The 15,757-nt window shown below is 39.7% G+C and overlaps 1 protein-coding gene across 2 annotated transcripts in view; it reads left to right on the top strand.

Moving 5' to 3' along the window:
- The window catches only part of LPAR1 (lysophosphatidic acid receptor 1), a 68,097-nt gene that overhangs the window by 32,436 nt on the left and 19,904 nt on the right, over positions 1 to 15,757 (top strand). The window contains exon 3 of one of the 2 annotated variants that reach the window (XM_005425328.2): positions 3,244 to 3,991. In XM_005425328.2, coding sequence (XP_005425385.1) covers positions 3,244 to 3,991 — 748 coding nt within the window. The remainder of the gene's footprint in view (positions 1 to 3,243; positions 3,992 to 15,757) is intronic. The other variant, XM_031060559.1, reaches the window with a different exon arrangement.

Below are 15,757 nucleotides of genomic sequence, written 5' to 3' on the forward strand. Positions count from 1 at the left end.
TAGAGCAAGAGGAGACTTTGCTTTTAGCCTGCTTTTACTCTATTTTTCTTTATCTGTCTTGTTGGTTTATAACTCAATGTTTACTTCTTCCACACAGATTCATCCTAGAGGTTTAGTTAATATGGGCAATTTGCAGCTCAGTTTGTTTTAAACTTCTGTTGAGATATACTGAATGGATGAGGTAAATCTCCGGGCACCACACATCTGGCTTACACAGGCAGTGAAACACACTGAGTGAAACTTCAGGAAATTAAAATATAAACTTCCCTGCCCCTTTTCCTGCAGGGGCAGGAGAGGGGATGGGGTCTGCCTGCTTGCATATGCCTTTGTGGTATGTTAACACTTTGAGTACTGAGGGATACAGTGCATTTCTCTCCTGCTTGAGCCTTTCCAGTCAGTATCACAGCTAAACGTGATGCCTTGGGATTTTTATGTTTGTGACCTGAGAGGTCAAAATCTTCCTTTAAGACATACAGTGGCATCCAAGAAAGCTGATCATCTGGAAGTCCCCTGCTGGAATTTTTGCCAGCAAACTGTCTCATCTTTTTCTCTTGTTCCCCTTGGTGGGGTGGGGGGGTGCAGGGCACAAAAAGATTGCTTTTACAGGAGATCCTAGGTTTTAGATTAGAATGCCTTAAAAACAGCTTCTCCAAAATCCCTTACGCGAACACAGCATTTTGTTTTCCTGTCTTCAAAATGAGAGAAGCAGCAAGTGAGCCTCATGCTAACTGCTCTGAGATTGCTGAAGTGCTGTCATAGTTTTAAATTGAACAAGTCTGGCTCTGTAACATTTTACATACCCTTATGTGTCTATGTACATTCTGCCTTGGCTTGGCTTTTCATGATTAAGTCATATTTTTTGTCATACTTTGTTTCAGATTTCAAACTAAAAGGTAGAGGAGAACATTGCACAATCAGGGAATAATTTGCATTTTAAGTCCATGTGCAAAACAAAACTACAAAGAGAAAAAGAAGGAAAAAGAAAATAAAAGCATAATGCTGGCCACATTTTAAATTTCTGAATTAAAAATTCATGTTTTTCCAGGTGTAGCACGCCTCTTTCCATAGGAGCAGCAGTGAAGCAGGAATCATTACATGTGGGCAGCAGACATCTGAAAGAAAAAAACAGAGTGACAAATACACAGGCAAAGAGAATTTATTCAAGATCACAAGTATCCACTAGATCCTGCATCCAGATATTCCTACAGAGACTAAAAATCCTGTGCATTACATAATTAATGCAGATGTTGGCAAGCTTTTATAAGGGCCACTAATTCATTCATATGACTTCCTCTCTCCCTCAAGGGTTCTTATACTTGACCTGTTATTACTACAAGGTCTTTAACCAAAGAATTAAAGCCAGATGTCTTGTAGCTAGGTCTCCTTTTGTTAAATGTCCCTTATAATATTTTTTTTTATATGCACCAGATCCTACATGAGAACTTCCAAAATTTCTTAAATAATTAAGGCTAAAAGGCTTCAAACCCAAGGGTTGATGTATCCTAGAGGAGCAATAAAAGTATTATACTCACTGTGCTGAGCAATACTATTTACTCTAACTTTTTATTATCCTGGGACTGCAAATGTTTCTGGTCAATGCTTAGGCTGGAGGTAAAATCTTTCTTAAAAGACCTTTTTCTTTAACATAAATTTAAACATCATGTAGTCCATTTGGGATGTAGGTGGAAAGTTTTGTATATTGCTTTATTGGAATTGGCTTAATTGCATTGACAAATGTAGAAATGAAAAGAAACAGAAACAGTTTTGGGTAATTCTAAGGAGGTCTTTCTCAGATACTATTTCCACTTGAGTCAAGCTATAAATTCTGTTTCCCAATTCTGTATGTTTTTGTTTTCAACAAGAAGGTTAGGTTAGCTGTAGCACTTCCTGCAGAGTAACTGAAGCTGTCCAAAACCTATGGTTAACTTTGTATGTTTTAATGGGAAGAAATTACCATCTTCTAGTGTTGTTGATCTGTTCCTTGATTTGGCTTCTTACTTGCATTGCTAAAACTGGTCCTGTTTTTATAAAAATTCAAGTTTAGTCGATAGAGTTCCAGAGCAATAAGAGCAGAGAGGCAAAGGCAGATCTTATATAGAAAAAGACTTTTTTGACATGTGTTTCTTTGTTTGATTTTTTTTATAATTATTTTTACATCTTTGTTGTTTACTCATGCTAAACAAGAAACCAGGATTTTATTCAGAGGCTTTTCTTAAGGTTTGCCTTTTGGGAATTGCACCTTGAGTAACTGAATGGAACTGAAAAAGGAAACTCGTTAGGCATTTTCTTATAAGCCAACAGTTTTATCCAAAACTTCCACATTCTAGTGGAATATGGGCTTGTTGCCCCCCTACCTGTTCTCAGCAGAGTACTCTGCAAAAAAAATTAATCATGTGTTCTCTGACATAGCCACGACAATAGTTATTGCAGGAAATAAGGGTGGATACTTTTAACACTAGTTAAGCCAAATATTACTTTTCTTATGTCTTGGCTCATTCCTATTTCAAATTGGAATAAGTCAGTTCTGGTGAGTTATATTTAAAAGCATTGTGTATTTCAAACAATTTCTAGAAATGTAGGTAGTGCTCATAGAATAGAATGCTATGTCATACTTCCTTTATTGTTCATAAAAGCACTTTTTATGGACATACATTATCCTTTTTAATTCACAGTCTCAGAACATACTGTCAATCTCTATTTAGGGTGTTCTTCCCACATTTTAAGACAGGACAAGAAGGAATAACCACGATGGAAAATGGAATGAGTTAAAACCTGTAAAATTGTAATGCACATTTCCTCCTCTTTGAAGAACTATTCTTCCGCTACAATCAAACAAGAGTTCTGTGCACTGATAACATAAATAAGATGTCTAGCAGAGTTAATTTTTCTTAATTATGAATTGCATGCCTTTAACTGAATCTCTCAGCAGAACTGCTTGGCCAGAAGCTCTTTTTCTATGCAATTTACGACTACATCAGAAATCATGCTGGCTCCCAGAGCAGATGGAACCACTTCTGGTTGTTTCTAATCTGGTTGCTGTTACTAGATTCCTCAGAGCAATTGTTTGTGAGTTGTGGAATACCATTTGGTCTGAAACAATTAATTTGTTCTGAAGCATGTTCCTTTCCTGTCCCCCTCCCCACTCTTTGTGTATGTCTTAGCCATGAAGGCAATCATATGTTTTCAGTTCTGATGTCATTCTGGGTTTTTTTTCTCTCTCTTTTTTTTTCTCTCTTCTTTCAGTCCACAGCCATGAGTGAACCACAGTGCTACTACAATGAAACCATTGCCTTCTTTTATAACCGAAGTGGAAAATATCTAGCCACTGAATGGAACACTGTCAGCAAGCTTGTAATGGGACTGGGGATTACCGTCTGCATCTTCATAATGCTGGCCAACCTCTTGGTTATGGTGGCTATTTATGTCAATCGCCGATTCCACTTTCCTATTTATTACTTAATGGCCAACTTAGCTGCTGCGGACTTTTTTGCAGGGCTGGCCTACTTTTACTTAATGTTCAACACAGGACCCAACACTAGAAGACTGACTGTAAGCACCTGGCTTCTCCGTCAGGGTCTCATTGATACCAGTCTGACAGCCTCTGTAGCCAACTTGTTGGCCATTGCCATTGAACGGCACATTACAGTTTTCCGAATGCAGCTGCACACTCGGATGAGCAACCGCCGGGTGGTCGTTGTCATTGTTGTTATCTGGACTATGGCCATCGTCATGGGGGCCATCCCGAGTGTTGGATGGAACTGCATTTGTGATATCACCCACTGCTCCAACATGGCACCGCTCTATAGTGACTCCTACCTGGTCTTCTGGGCTATTTTCAACCTGGTCACTTTTGTGGTCATGGTGGTCCTATATGCTCACATCTTTGGGTACGTTCGCCAAAGGACTATGAGAATGTCCAGGCACAGTTCTGGACCCCGCAGGAATCGGGACACCATGATGAGCCTCCTGAAGACTGTGGTCATTGTGCTTGGTAAGTGCCTACTCTGCCCACCCTGTTCTCCCTGCTCTGTTTCTTATCAGGTGATTTGAGTAATGTGTGCTCAGCTCCTGGAGGTCAGCAGAATTTGGAAGACACTGGAAGAGGTGCAGGCAATAAGAACACCCAGAGTTCACTACTGTGACCAGTGGGACTATCAAGCTTGTTTATGGAAGTTGATTGACATGGTCACTCAGCCCTGTAACATGGAACCAGTGAAAATCCAGATGTAATGTGGTGGTTTTTTGCAGCAATGCATGTTTAAAATCTTTTATAGCAACCTATTATATAACATTTGTTCTTTTGCCTTTGAAGTTGCCAAATGGCTTCAAACTTGTAATAGTACAGGGAAGGCTCAGTATTCCACTGAAGTATCTGCTGTCTCCTTTTTGCCACCAAAAAAGGTGTTGTGTGTATTCATGTGAAATTCCAGTATATGGAGAACACCTCAGGAGCTACAGGCTATTCACAAAAAGATTGTGTATTAAGCAAGACTGCATGTACCCAGTCCTATTGTGTTTGGTGCATTTGCTAATACAGGAAAGTAGCATGTGAGATACTGGTGTGCTTCAGCGCACTGCTCAGGAGGTGCATAGGCTTCAGTCTTTGGCATGAGGGAAATACCATAACACATTTTGGATTCAGGAGGTTACTGTAATTTTCTGTATAGTTTTACTAGGGTTTTGTCTGGGGCTTCCAGTTTCCTTATGCAGAAGCGCGGCCTAAAGGCTGAGTACCGTTCCCTGTTGATCTTCTTTGCTGTTTGCGCTGTTCTTTGTTCCTGCAGATGATAGTGATGGTGCAGGCTGCCTCCTTGTCCCAATATGTATTCTCACCTATTAGGTCTCCCAGTCCAGTACATGTGTCTCCAGGTATCCCAGTACCCTGTTGCATTAGATGATTGCCCTAACAGTTCATAAATGCAATTGTTATGCAGTCCAGAGGGCCCAAAACTTAGCCCCATTTCTGTCCTTGACATTATGGTTCCCATAGGTTTATGCTGTGACTTGAGCTTTCTATCACAAACGTGGCAGAATGGTGGCAGAGATTGGGTGTGAGTCACTGTGTCAACTCACTTTTTAGTTTAAGAATTTACATGTTGTACTCTGACCTAGTGATTTGATTTTTAACCAGAATATGAATTGTGCAGTTAACTAACCTGCTAAACCATTGATAAGATGTATTTCTTCATGTCCTGCTCTTCTTTTCAGGAAAGGAACTTATATGAGTTTTCCAAGGGAGATTGTAGTGGTTGGTGAAACCTCTCCTGACCTCCTGGTGGTTCAAAAATCTGTCCTTTCCCATTTCCATGATTCTCATGGCAGAAGGCAAGATGAGATTAAGAATACCAAGAAAATTTGGGTTTTGCAGTCCTCTTTTAGGAAACAGTTCTCTGTTTTCCTTCCTGAAGACATTATTGTTCATACAGTATTTCCTATGAGGTGAAAGACTGGCTCAGACTTAAAAAAAAAAAAAGGCAAAAGACCCCAAAAACATCTACTAAAAAAAAGTGGATGGAAAATAGTAGTCACTTCTATCAATGCAATGTGGAGTTGTAGAACAAAGAGTCACTGAATAAACAGCAAATGTCAGCTAATCCCATGCATGTATGGTACTAGATGTATTATTTTATTAAATAACTTATTATTTTATTAAATGTGTTAAAAGGAAACAAAATGCTCGTAGACACTTTATCATTTTTGCAGCTCCCACCTTGGTATTATTTTGCAAAGGGTTTGGTTCAGTTTGGTTTTTTTCCCTAAGCAATGTGGTTTCTAGAGGAAAGCTAGAGGAGGTCAGTCACAGGCCTGTAGTGTAAAGAAGCAGCAGTGCTTTCACCTCCTTACCACCAGGGAGGCACAGTTGCAAGATAAAGATGGCTGGGAAACAGCTGTGGGTTTGCTGTGTAAATTCTTTTAATTTAAGAAATAAATAAATAAAGAATAGACTGAAGTCAAGAATTAGGCTTTGGGGTAACACAGAGACTTTGGGGGAGTTAAATATTTGTGCATCAAGGCGTTGCAGACTGCTATGTACACCATGAGAAATTTTCATTAGTTGCCATCAGCTGGGAGTATCATCCCATATTGCTGAATTTGCACTTCATGGGAGGATTGTTTTGTGGTTCTAAAGAAGAAAAGCTAAGCATCACTTCAAAGGACTTCTGGGCAACAGATATCTCAGATATCAGTAGGTATCTCTCAAGCAAACAGTGTGGTCAGCATGTTGATCAGGCAGGTGTGGTGATGCTCTATCGCTGTTTGCAATCTACTTGTAAGTCTGGCTTAAAGTTTTCTTAAGCAGAAGATTTAATTTCAAGGGTCATACTTCCTGAGTGCCTTCTTGAAAAAGGTAGAGCTTCACGTTTATTTACTGGAGCTTTGGGAAGGGCAGAAAAGGTGAGTGTGTTAGTCTGCATGGAGCAATTTGCTGAACATTTATCTCATGTTATCTGGCTTTTTCTACATCAGTGAACCTCAAAAACATGCAGGAAAAGAATCCCTGCCTTTCTTAATGGTGCAGATCAGAGTAATAATACATTGCTCAATACATTGAGCAATGAGGTTTGAGGCAGAAACCAACTTTTTTCAGGAAGCTGGGAAGGAGAGTAGTTTATTCTGAAGATGCTTCTCCCTCCTCTCCTTCCCCACAGTTGAGTGGGGAAGGGAGCTGGTTTGTGTCAGCCTGCTTTACACAGGAGAAGACAATTCATTTTGGAGGAGAGGGAGGATGCCCTGAGATTGAAAGGAAAACAGAACTGGGGCTCTGGATAAACCTGTGAGCATTGGCAGAGGGAGGCAAACCATTCCTCATTTTAGAATCTTTGTTAAAATGCTGCTCAGCCGTAAGTAACCTCATTGTGAATTGGGCAGCAGTGAACTGTTCATTTGACTTTTAAACTTCCATAAACGGGTGTCCTGGAGTTGTCCTGCTGGCTGTACTCCCAGGCAAAGCCATGCTGCTGCTGCTGCAAGCAGAAGAGCATCTTTTCCCCTGTCTGCATTCTCACTGTGTTTGGGAGGCAGGAGGGGGAGGGAATAACACAAGAGCTTCTTGTTTGTTAGCTGCCTAACACGGCCTGCCCTCCTCATGCCTTGCTGCTTTGCTCCAAGAGGAGAAGAGCTGCCCCAAAGGGGTGCAGTCCTCCAGGCAGTGATGCTGTCAGCATGTGCAGGGAGGGTGCCAGCTGCCTCTGACAAGAGGGTGATTGTGTGGGGAGGGCTATGGCCGCTTGATGTACTGACTGGAGCGGTCGGGATCTGGCACACTGCGTCATCCCACAGAGCGGGTGGGATGCTGAGTCCTAGGAACAAGTCAAAAGCAGAGAACAGTTTTGTTTTTTTTTTTTCGTGCCCTCTTGTTTTTTTCCTTGAGTGAAATAGTTTAAACAGAAGGAAGTGATTTCATAGCTGAGCCCTTTTTTCTTTTAACAAGGCTGCTTTTGAAATCTTTCAAAAGTAACAAGGAACATAAAGCTCTTTCTCTAAACCATGCCTTTCCTTTGCATTGGAACTAAGGAAGAACTGATCTGTGTACTGCACACAGCCATAAAATCATGTCTGGTTTGGCTTGCAGCTCAGTGACACTTTGCCTTTCACCACCACCATGTGTTCCCTTTAAATGAGCAATCAGGGAACAGGCAGAAACTGAGCAGATACATCAGCTGAAACTTGGCATCCTCTCTTCTGTTCTCCACTTTTTCTCATGTTACATTTAAAGACAAAGCTAAACTGTTTTTCTGCTGGGGATCATAGTTAGACTCTGAAAGCATTTGTCTGGGCCAGCTTGGCCCAAAAATGGATGACAATATCTTAACTATTGTTTTAAGAAATAGTGAAAGCACCAAATTAAGGATTTCAGAGCCCAGGCCTAGATAAACTAGCTCTGGTCTGGATTTCCTTGTCTTGGAATCAGTCATGAAAGGCTAGGGTCTTTCAGAAATTTTCAGGTGTGTACCTGCATTTCTAGAGAAGTACTGGCTTAGAATGTTACTGTTGAAAAGTTAGTCTTTATTTCTCCTGCCTAAATGCTGATTAAATATCCATCCTAATTTGTCACCTCTCATTTTTACAGTGTGGATAACTCTGCCATATACCTCCATATGCATCTTTGGGCATTCGTCTCTATTTAGAATTTGAGATTGTGATACTGAGGGTTTATAACTGAATTTCAAATAAGCATGATACCAACAATCCTTATTTGTATTTTACTAATCCTGATGATTAGCTTTCTATGTTGGGTGAGCTCTCGATGTTGTTTGGCCAAAATTAGGCATGCCTGTTGAGCCAAGAACCACAGCTAGCCCCCAGGATGTAGGGAGACCAAACAATGAAATCAGAATTGTTTACCCTTTATGTTCCTGGGAAGTAAAAAGACACTTAGGACTTTCCTGCCTGTAGAATCATCCACTTTGTTTGCAGAAATGTGGTTTACTCTGTAATATTGGGACACTAATGTGGGCACAGATAAAAAAGCTGAAGGTTCTTTTTGTATAAACTCTGAGTTTGTATAAATTTTGATTTAAAGGAGTCTCACAGTGTTTGAAGACAGTCCTTTACTTATTATAATGAAGAAATAAATGTAAAAAACATCTGGAAGTTCAGTATAAACATCTGGAAGGGTAGAACTGTTAAGCAACAGCTTTTTTCCTGCCCTCTCTGCAGCAGTTATGAATTGCATGAGACTTATTTTTGAACTTTTCTAGCCTTTCTTTTACATCTAGGTACCAAATGGGAGTGGAAAACAGCAAAAAAAAAAAAACCTGTTAATGCACATGCACGTTCACATATGCTGTAGCTACACCATTGAAGCAAATAAAGTACATTATTGATAACTAACTTTTCTGAATGGTTGTTTTGACATGCAGTCTGCATCTTCAGTTCCTTTTCCTTCTCACGCACTAAAAGCACTTGATTATCAGTAAAATATAAAAAGACTATGAAATAATGCTACAACCTGACTGACAGCACACGGTGTCTTGACAGACGCATGTCTTTATTTCCATATCCCTCATGCAGCCTCAGTCAAGTAATTAACTGGAATGGTTTATCTTTGTTGGCCTTAAGGCTTGAACAATATGAAATACATTTCATCAGTTACCAAGGCTGTGGTCCTGGACTGAGATGAAGATGATCATGTCTAGACAGAGCTTGGATATGGCATCTCTCAAACTTTGACAGACCTTCCCTGCCTTTGGAACATCATTCCTGTGGGCCACAGGAAACATCAGCCCTCTTAGCACAGTGCAGCTTATAAGATGATCTTTTGGAGAAGCCAGGGTTTAACTCTGAGCCCAGTGACTGTAAGAAGACAACTTCACCTATTTACCTCCTCCTTGAGGAGTCCTGCTGCTGTTGGGAGAGATGAGCTTTGCAGCAGCATTTTTCCTGAGATGACTGAAATTAAGGATGTTGTCTTAGCTTGGAGATGTCCTTCCACCAGGTAGCAGTGGCCTTGTGGGGAGAAGAGCCGCATCCAGTCAGGTGTTTTTCCTTGTAATTATTACATTTTTCATAGAGAGTTGGGCTGGGCAGTAACATCATGCTGAAGTTCAGATGAGAGCAGCATTTTTCACAGCTTCTTGTCTGGAAGTGGTGCAATGTGAAGCCATAAATACTGTGTTACCCTGCGGTCTGCACGGGGTGCCAGTTCAGAGTCACCAACCCTGCCTGACCCCCGTGCCACAGAACTGTCACTTGTGTATTGATTTACTCCTGACAGAAAAACAGGGCAATAAACTCTGTAGTTGGTGCAGGCAATACAAGTCTGAGCATCAATGACTTTCTGTTCTAGCATAGAGGTTGCAGTTATGTGCAGTCCCAGTGTTTTTAGATCAGTATATTTTAAATGTGCATATACTGTGAATTTAACTCTGCAGTCAAGTAAACTGGGAAATTGTTGCCGATGACTGTAGCCTAAATGGAGAGCTCATAAGTTTAAAGGATAAAATCTTGTTTCATAGTATGGAGAGCAAAGGTTTGTAACATGCTTTCAGAGATACAGTGTGACAGCAGTACTTTCAAGCTGTATCATCAAATATTTGCATGAAAAAGTGAAATCTTGATTAAAATTATTATTTATAGCATACCTTATCTATCCTACTGGATTTTGGATGACTTGGATTTTTCCCTCTTCTCCGTCTTCTCCCTCTTCTCCCTCTGGCCTTGGGAGTAGTTCTGATTGCTGCTCAAAAGCCTCCTTGAGGGAAAAAACCACACAGTTTAGAGAATCCGCAGTTTCCAGGCCTTGCCATTTCCACTTATTGTGAATTATGTATTATCTTTTTTGTTTCATTGTTTTATTTTTTTATTTCCCCTGTGCATCTTAATGACATTTTAGTATTGACTTAAGTAACAGTGTACTTACAGCTTGCCAGTAGATGAAGGGGAATAAAAGTCTTCGTACATTAATTCCTTCGTATTTGTTAGAAGGTTTAATTGTGAAATCATTGTGATTTGATAACAAGAACTTTAACTTTTAGTCAGTGATTCATAACAAGTGTACTAATATTTTTATGTTTGTAAATGTAAATATCTGTTTTCTATTTTGTTGATAAATACAGCTTGATCACTATATTAGACAGGTCTAGCACAGTTTTCTAACAGGAAGACAAATTTTCACAAAGAATCATTAAAAATCCATTGGGTTTTCCTTTTCCAGTTAAAATAGTGGAGGCATGAAAACTTGCCAAGCATCTATGTACAATATGTATGTAATTAAGCAGTGATTGTAGTGTGTTTTAAATTTGACACCCTTTGTAGGATTTTTTCTTGATTGCTTGATATATTTCATGCTGCTGGTAGAAGCAGTACTATGTGTGCTCTGTCTCAAAATCTCAGTCACTGATCATTTTTATTGTCATTTATAGTCCAGCAAATGAATTCTGGTGGATCTTCTTGAATTTTTTCTAGTAGTCCCAAGCCAAACTCTTCCTGTTACTGGTTGGCTGGTGAGAATGCTGAAAGGAAAAATAATAAGGAAGCACAGGATCTGGAAATTAGAGTGAGGTCAGTTTGTTTGTGTGATAATCTTCAAAAGTAGCTTTCTTTTCCAAAACAAGCCCATGCAAGCTCCACTTGATGAAGCAGAAGTTACTGATGCTTTCCATCCAGACAACTTTCACCGAACCCAGAGTATGGCTGGATGTGTAGAAAGTCTCATTGTAAATGTTTTGTTTCATTTCTTCACTGACTCTCTCAGTTAAAGCTGATACATCCCTGGTAAATGTCTTTTCTCTAAAGTATTCCAGGTATCCCTACAGCATTCAATGCTTCGCCCTAGGGAATCCATTTAGAAGTTTTCTCCTTCTTTCCCCCTTCAGTTAAGAATCAGAATTATTTATTTTCATTCAAAATCCTTTGAAAATGCACTTTGAGGACCCTCTATCATTTTCCAAGACAGGAATGTGGTTTTATTTTATTGTATTCCTGAGAAAGAAAAATGTCTCCAGTAAATACATTCCTTTAAGTATGATGAAAATGAGGCCTTGTTTAATAAAAGTCTTTCCCCGACTTCAGTATAATTTATTACCTTTTCATTGAAAAAATAAATTTAAAGGGCAGATGAAAGATCTCTTCATTTTCCAGGAATGGCCAGAAAGGAGTAAACCTCAAGTAGTTCTTACACTTCACATTTTGATTTAAAAAAAACTATAAACAAAAAAACTAATTCTTCTTGCTTGCATAGGTTTTGACCTTTTCCAAGAAGTTTCTAAAAATTAATTGCAATGGCAAAAGTAGGTATATATCTCATCAGGCCCTGAGAATTGTTTTTTATTTTCCTTTAATTTAACAATAGGATTTGGAAATCACACCTTGACCTTGAAAAGTAGAATTCAAGATTTTCACTTGGATCTAGGTAAAACAAAATGCTGACTAAGAAGTGATATTCACTTACTGAAAATCCACACCAAAATAAAAAATTAATTGGTAACCTATCTTGCTCTGATATCAGACTCCACTTAGCAGTGCTACATCCATGACTAAGTAATCATCAACCTGGGCTTCTCCAAAACAATGCAGATGGGCATGTTTTGTGGGACATTTGCCCTAAAACAGAGGCCTTGGTAAACTTTGCTGAATACCCAGGGCAGAAATTGTTACCAAGAAGAAATTTTGAAAATAGTCCTGCTGATCTCTCGAAATTTGAGAATTTTGAATTTTTTGGAAGAGAAGATGGGAACCCATCCATTCTTTAGAACAGGCAACAATAGTGCTTTTAAAAAATGGCTGCTCACAAAATAACATTTTTGTCCTTGGAAAGCACATGGTTGCATGGAAAATTTGCTTCTAAATGTTTTGCTTATTTTGTTCATGAACCTTCCAGATTATATTTCTTGCCCCCTCAGCTAAAATTGATACATCTTTGGCAACTTCTAAAGGAAAGCATTTGCAGTCTGAAGGTATGGGTTAAGGTCCTTGTCCACCCACTGGCTTCTGTTTTCACCGTTGTGATACCATTTGTCTTTCCCATGTTTCAGCACACCACCCAAGTGCTAAGTCAAATTTACAGCTAGACCTCAGCTTCAGAAATTTTTTGAACAAAAATGCCAGCTGTTAACTAGTCTCATTGTAAAACTGCATTCATTGAGGCACTGAACTCTTGTTTGTTTCCACCAGTGGAAAGAAAGCACTGACAACAACAGACTGTTTTGTGCTAGAGAAGCAGTGGTCCTCCTTCTACATTGCTTCATTGCACATGAGCAGTATGATTAAGTATTCTAGGCTTGTTTTTTCTGGGATTATCTGTGAAAACAGAAGAAAAACAATTTTCAATATCAAATTTCAATTTCAATTTTCAACATTACTTTTGCCTTTATAGTTTCATTGAAACTATGGCTGTTAACATCAAATCACAGAGTTACTGCTGCTGACAAAACTTGCTGAGACATTTAAGGTACAGCTGCCACTGAGTGCAGTGGGAAATGATCAGCAGTGATTGATAGCTTTCAGACAGCTGCCATGGTTCTATCCTTCTAGCCCCAGCATAAAAATGTTTATCAAAAAGGCTTCGTTTCTGCATTTTTTGAAATAAAGATATTTAGAATCTGAATATGGAAGGAAGATATGATTCTGAGTTCTTCTGGTGGCAGCAGAACAGCTTCCTATTTGCATGTTTCCTACTCATGGGGATGCTGTTACTGAGCTCATTGATGGACTACTTTTACTTTCTTTTTTTTCTTTCAAAGATATTTTTAGGGTTTTTTCCTTCCTTTTTTTTTTTCCCCCCAGCTGGTCCACCATAAGTTTCTCTCAAACACTTACACATTTGGTAACCTTCTTTAAAGCTGGAAGCAACAATCGCAGAAGATCCCCATCCTTTCTGTAGTTCTTGTTTGGGAAAACTTTGTGTCGCACTTCTACTTTCCTCAGCATAAGACAATGTCTCTGAAGTTCATTGTCCTGTATCCATGTGAACAAATGTGATATTATGTCCAAGTGTACTGCTTGTGTAGCGTGAGAAGTCCACTGCTGGACACATATCCTGTCCCATCAATGCCTAGAGGACAGCAAGGGCTCAGAGCTTGTATGGAAGGTGATAAGACTTTGGAAGCTATGACATCATTTGTAAATCTGAGGTATTTAATTTGCATGCTCTGGTGTTGTCCATCAGTCTGCGCTACTTAGTGACGTACTGGAGCAAAGGGAATTGTTTTAAGTGAAAATCCTTTATTTCCAAACCCACTAGCAAACAGGAGGAATTTGAACAGGGACGAGTGCTTTGAAGTTTGTGGATAGGGTGATGTAAAGTTTTGCAACTGGGAAAGTGAGAACTTGGTCTGTAAAACTGCCCCAGACATATCTGCCACGGGGGTGGCCATCTGCTGCTGGTAGGAGAGTAGCCTCTTGTGTGCTGCAGAGGTTGAAGTAATTAATTCCTTGATGTTGGCATTAAAAGACTGTGAGGTTAGTATAAAGAAAAAAGGTTGAGACATGTTTGAGAGAAGTGAGAGAGTAATTCTGTTGAATTTTTTTGTGTTTGAGTAAGAGCTATCTGCCTGGGTCTTTCTGTTTTAATAAAGTACTTGGTATCTGATTACAAGTTTGTTAATATAACCATAGATATGCGAGAACAGTAAAGATTTTTGAAATATCTTCCTTCATTAAAGAAGTCATCTCCTGAAGAAAAGGGAGGGGGTTTAGCTGTTAAAAGGCGGAAAAGCTGCCAAGCTCTCCTGGATTCAGTACCTTTCTTGTTCTTCTAAAAGCAGTTTTAAGGGAACTGTTTCAGATCTTCTGGTATTGATATAACCTTAGAAAGAACTTGTTCTGACATATGGCATTGATAATTCTCATCTTTCCTTGTTTTAAGTTGCTTTAAAGTGCTCATTTTTTATTTTTCTAGAAAAGTACAATGAGTATAGATGAATTTTCTAAGCAAAAGTTCAATATATAGAGAGTAAAAAAATATTTTGTAAAACTATTGTGGTTTTGTAGAATGGTTGCTACTTTTTCTGTAGACTAAAATTGAAAATGGATAGATGCCACGTTGGGGGACATAGCTCTAAAGGTGCTGGGTGCCATGGGATCATTGCTGGCAGCCTGCTTGCTGTCTGATACTCAGCCTTGTGAACACATCTGGCCTTCCAGTTGCATTTTGTATTTACCCTCCTTCAGCAAGGAGAGTGTAATATCTGAGTACGTTGTAGCTTAACTTCTTTCCTATTGTTGTCTCACACACACACAGAAAGAAAAGGTGAAGTGGATGCATAATTGTTAATAGACTGTAATGCCCCTGTAAACCATGGGGGCTGAAAATGGTCCTTCATTGAGGGTGATCTGCATCTGATCCTTGCCTGTTTAGCCAGAGTTCTGCACAAGATGAGTTGTGTGGGTTTCTGTCTTTCCAGCAGAAAAGCTTGGCTTGGTTCACTCTATGGGGAGGAGGGATCAATTTAAGTAAGCAAAGTACTTAGCTTGAAATAAGTAATGTAGCATTCTTTAGAAGAACTTTCAGCCAATTCAGCCATCAAATACCTGAGTGCTGCACTCACCATGTGTAGTCCTGTGATAAAGCAGAAGGCATTCAGGTACACTGGCCTGGCCCCAGCAAGGAGGGTGAGAAGTGTGGATAAAGCCATATGCACTCCAGAAATACTAGCTTTTAAGCACATTCCAGAGAACACAGTACTGATTGATGCTGTTTCCCATGAGATTTTCCTTTTATTTAATTTTTTTTATTTTTCTTCACCCTCCTGCCTCTCCTTTCCCTCTGTTCCCATCTCTTCTGCTCTCTTTATTTCTCAGTGCTGCCTTGCCCCTGTTTGGCTGGCAGGCAGGAGCAGCACCTCTGACAGCCAGCTTAACTGCCAGGGTAATTTGTGGGAGCCTGAGCTGTCAAAGGATATTCTGGGGCCTTCACAGTAGAGACCACCCTGTCCTGGAGCACTGGTGCCCCATATCACATGCCTCTGAGCTGGATTGGGCTGCCAGACTGTCCTGGCTTGTGGCATGGCATAGAAAAGCAATTCCAGGCCTATTTCTAGAAAACAAATTGTAGCCACCTTCCTGCAAACCACTGTCATAGGCATAAATATTCCATATATAGAGATTTACCCTTAGAAGAAAGACCAAATGGTTTTTTCCTGAATTATTTGAGCCAGGTTGTGAAATGGCAGGCCCATCTGTTCCATTTTTACCCTGACAGTTCACCATTTAGGCCTCTGATTGATTTATCTCTCTGATTGTAAGAGAGAAGTACCTCAGTGGGAGGAGTACTGAGTGCTTTGCCTGCTGGGTAGGCAGCCATTTGCTTCCCAGC

Source organism: Geospiza fortis, unplaced genomic scaffold (assembly GCF_000277835.1).
Source record: "Geospiza fortis unplaced genomic scaffold, GeoFor_1.0 scaffold203, whole genome shotgun sequence".
Lineage (NCBI taxonomy): Eukaryota > Metazoa > Chordata > Aves > Passeriformes > Thraupidae > Geospiza > Geospiza fortis.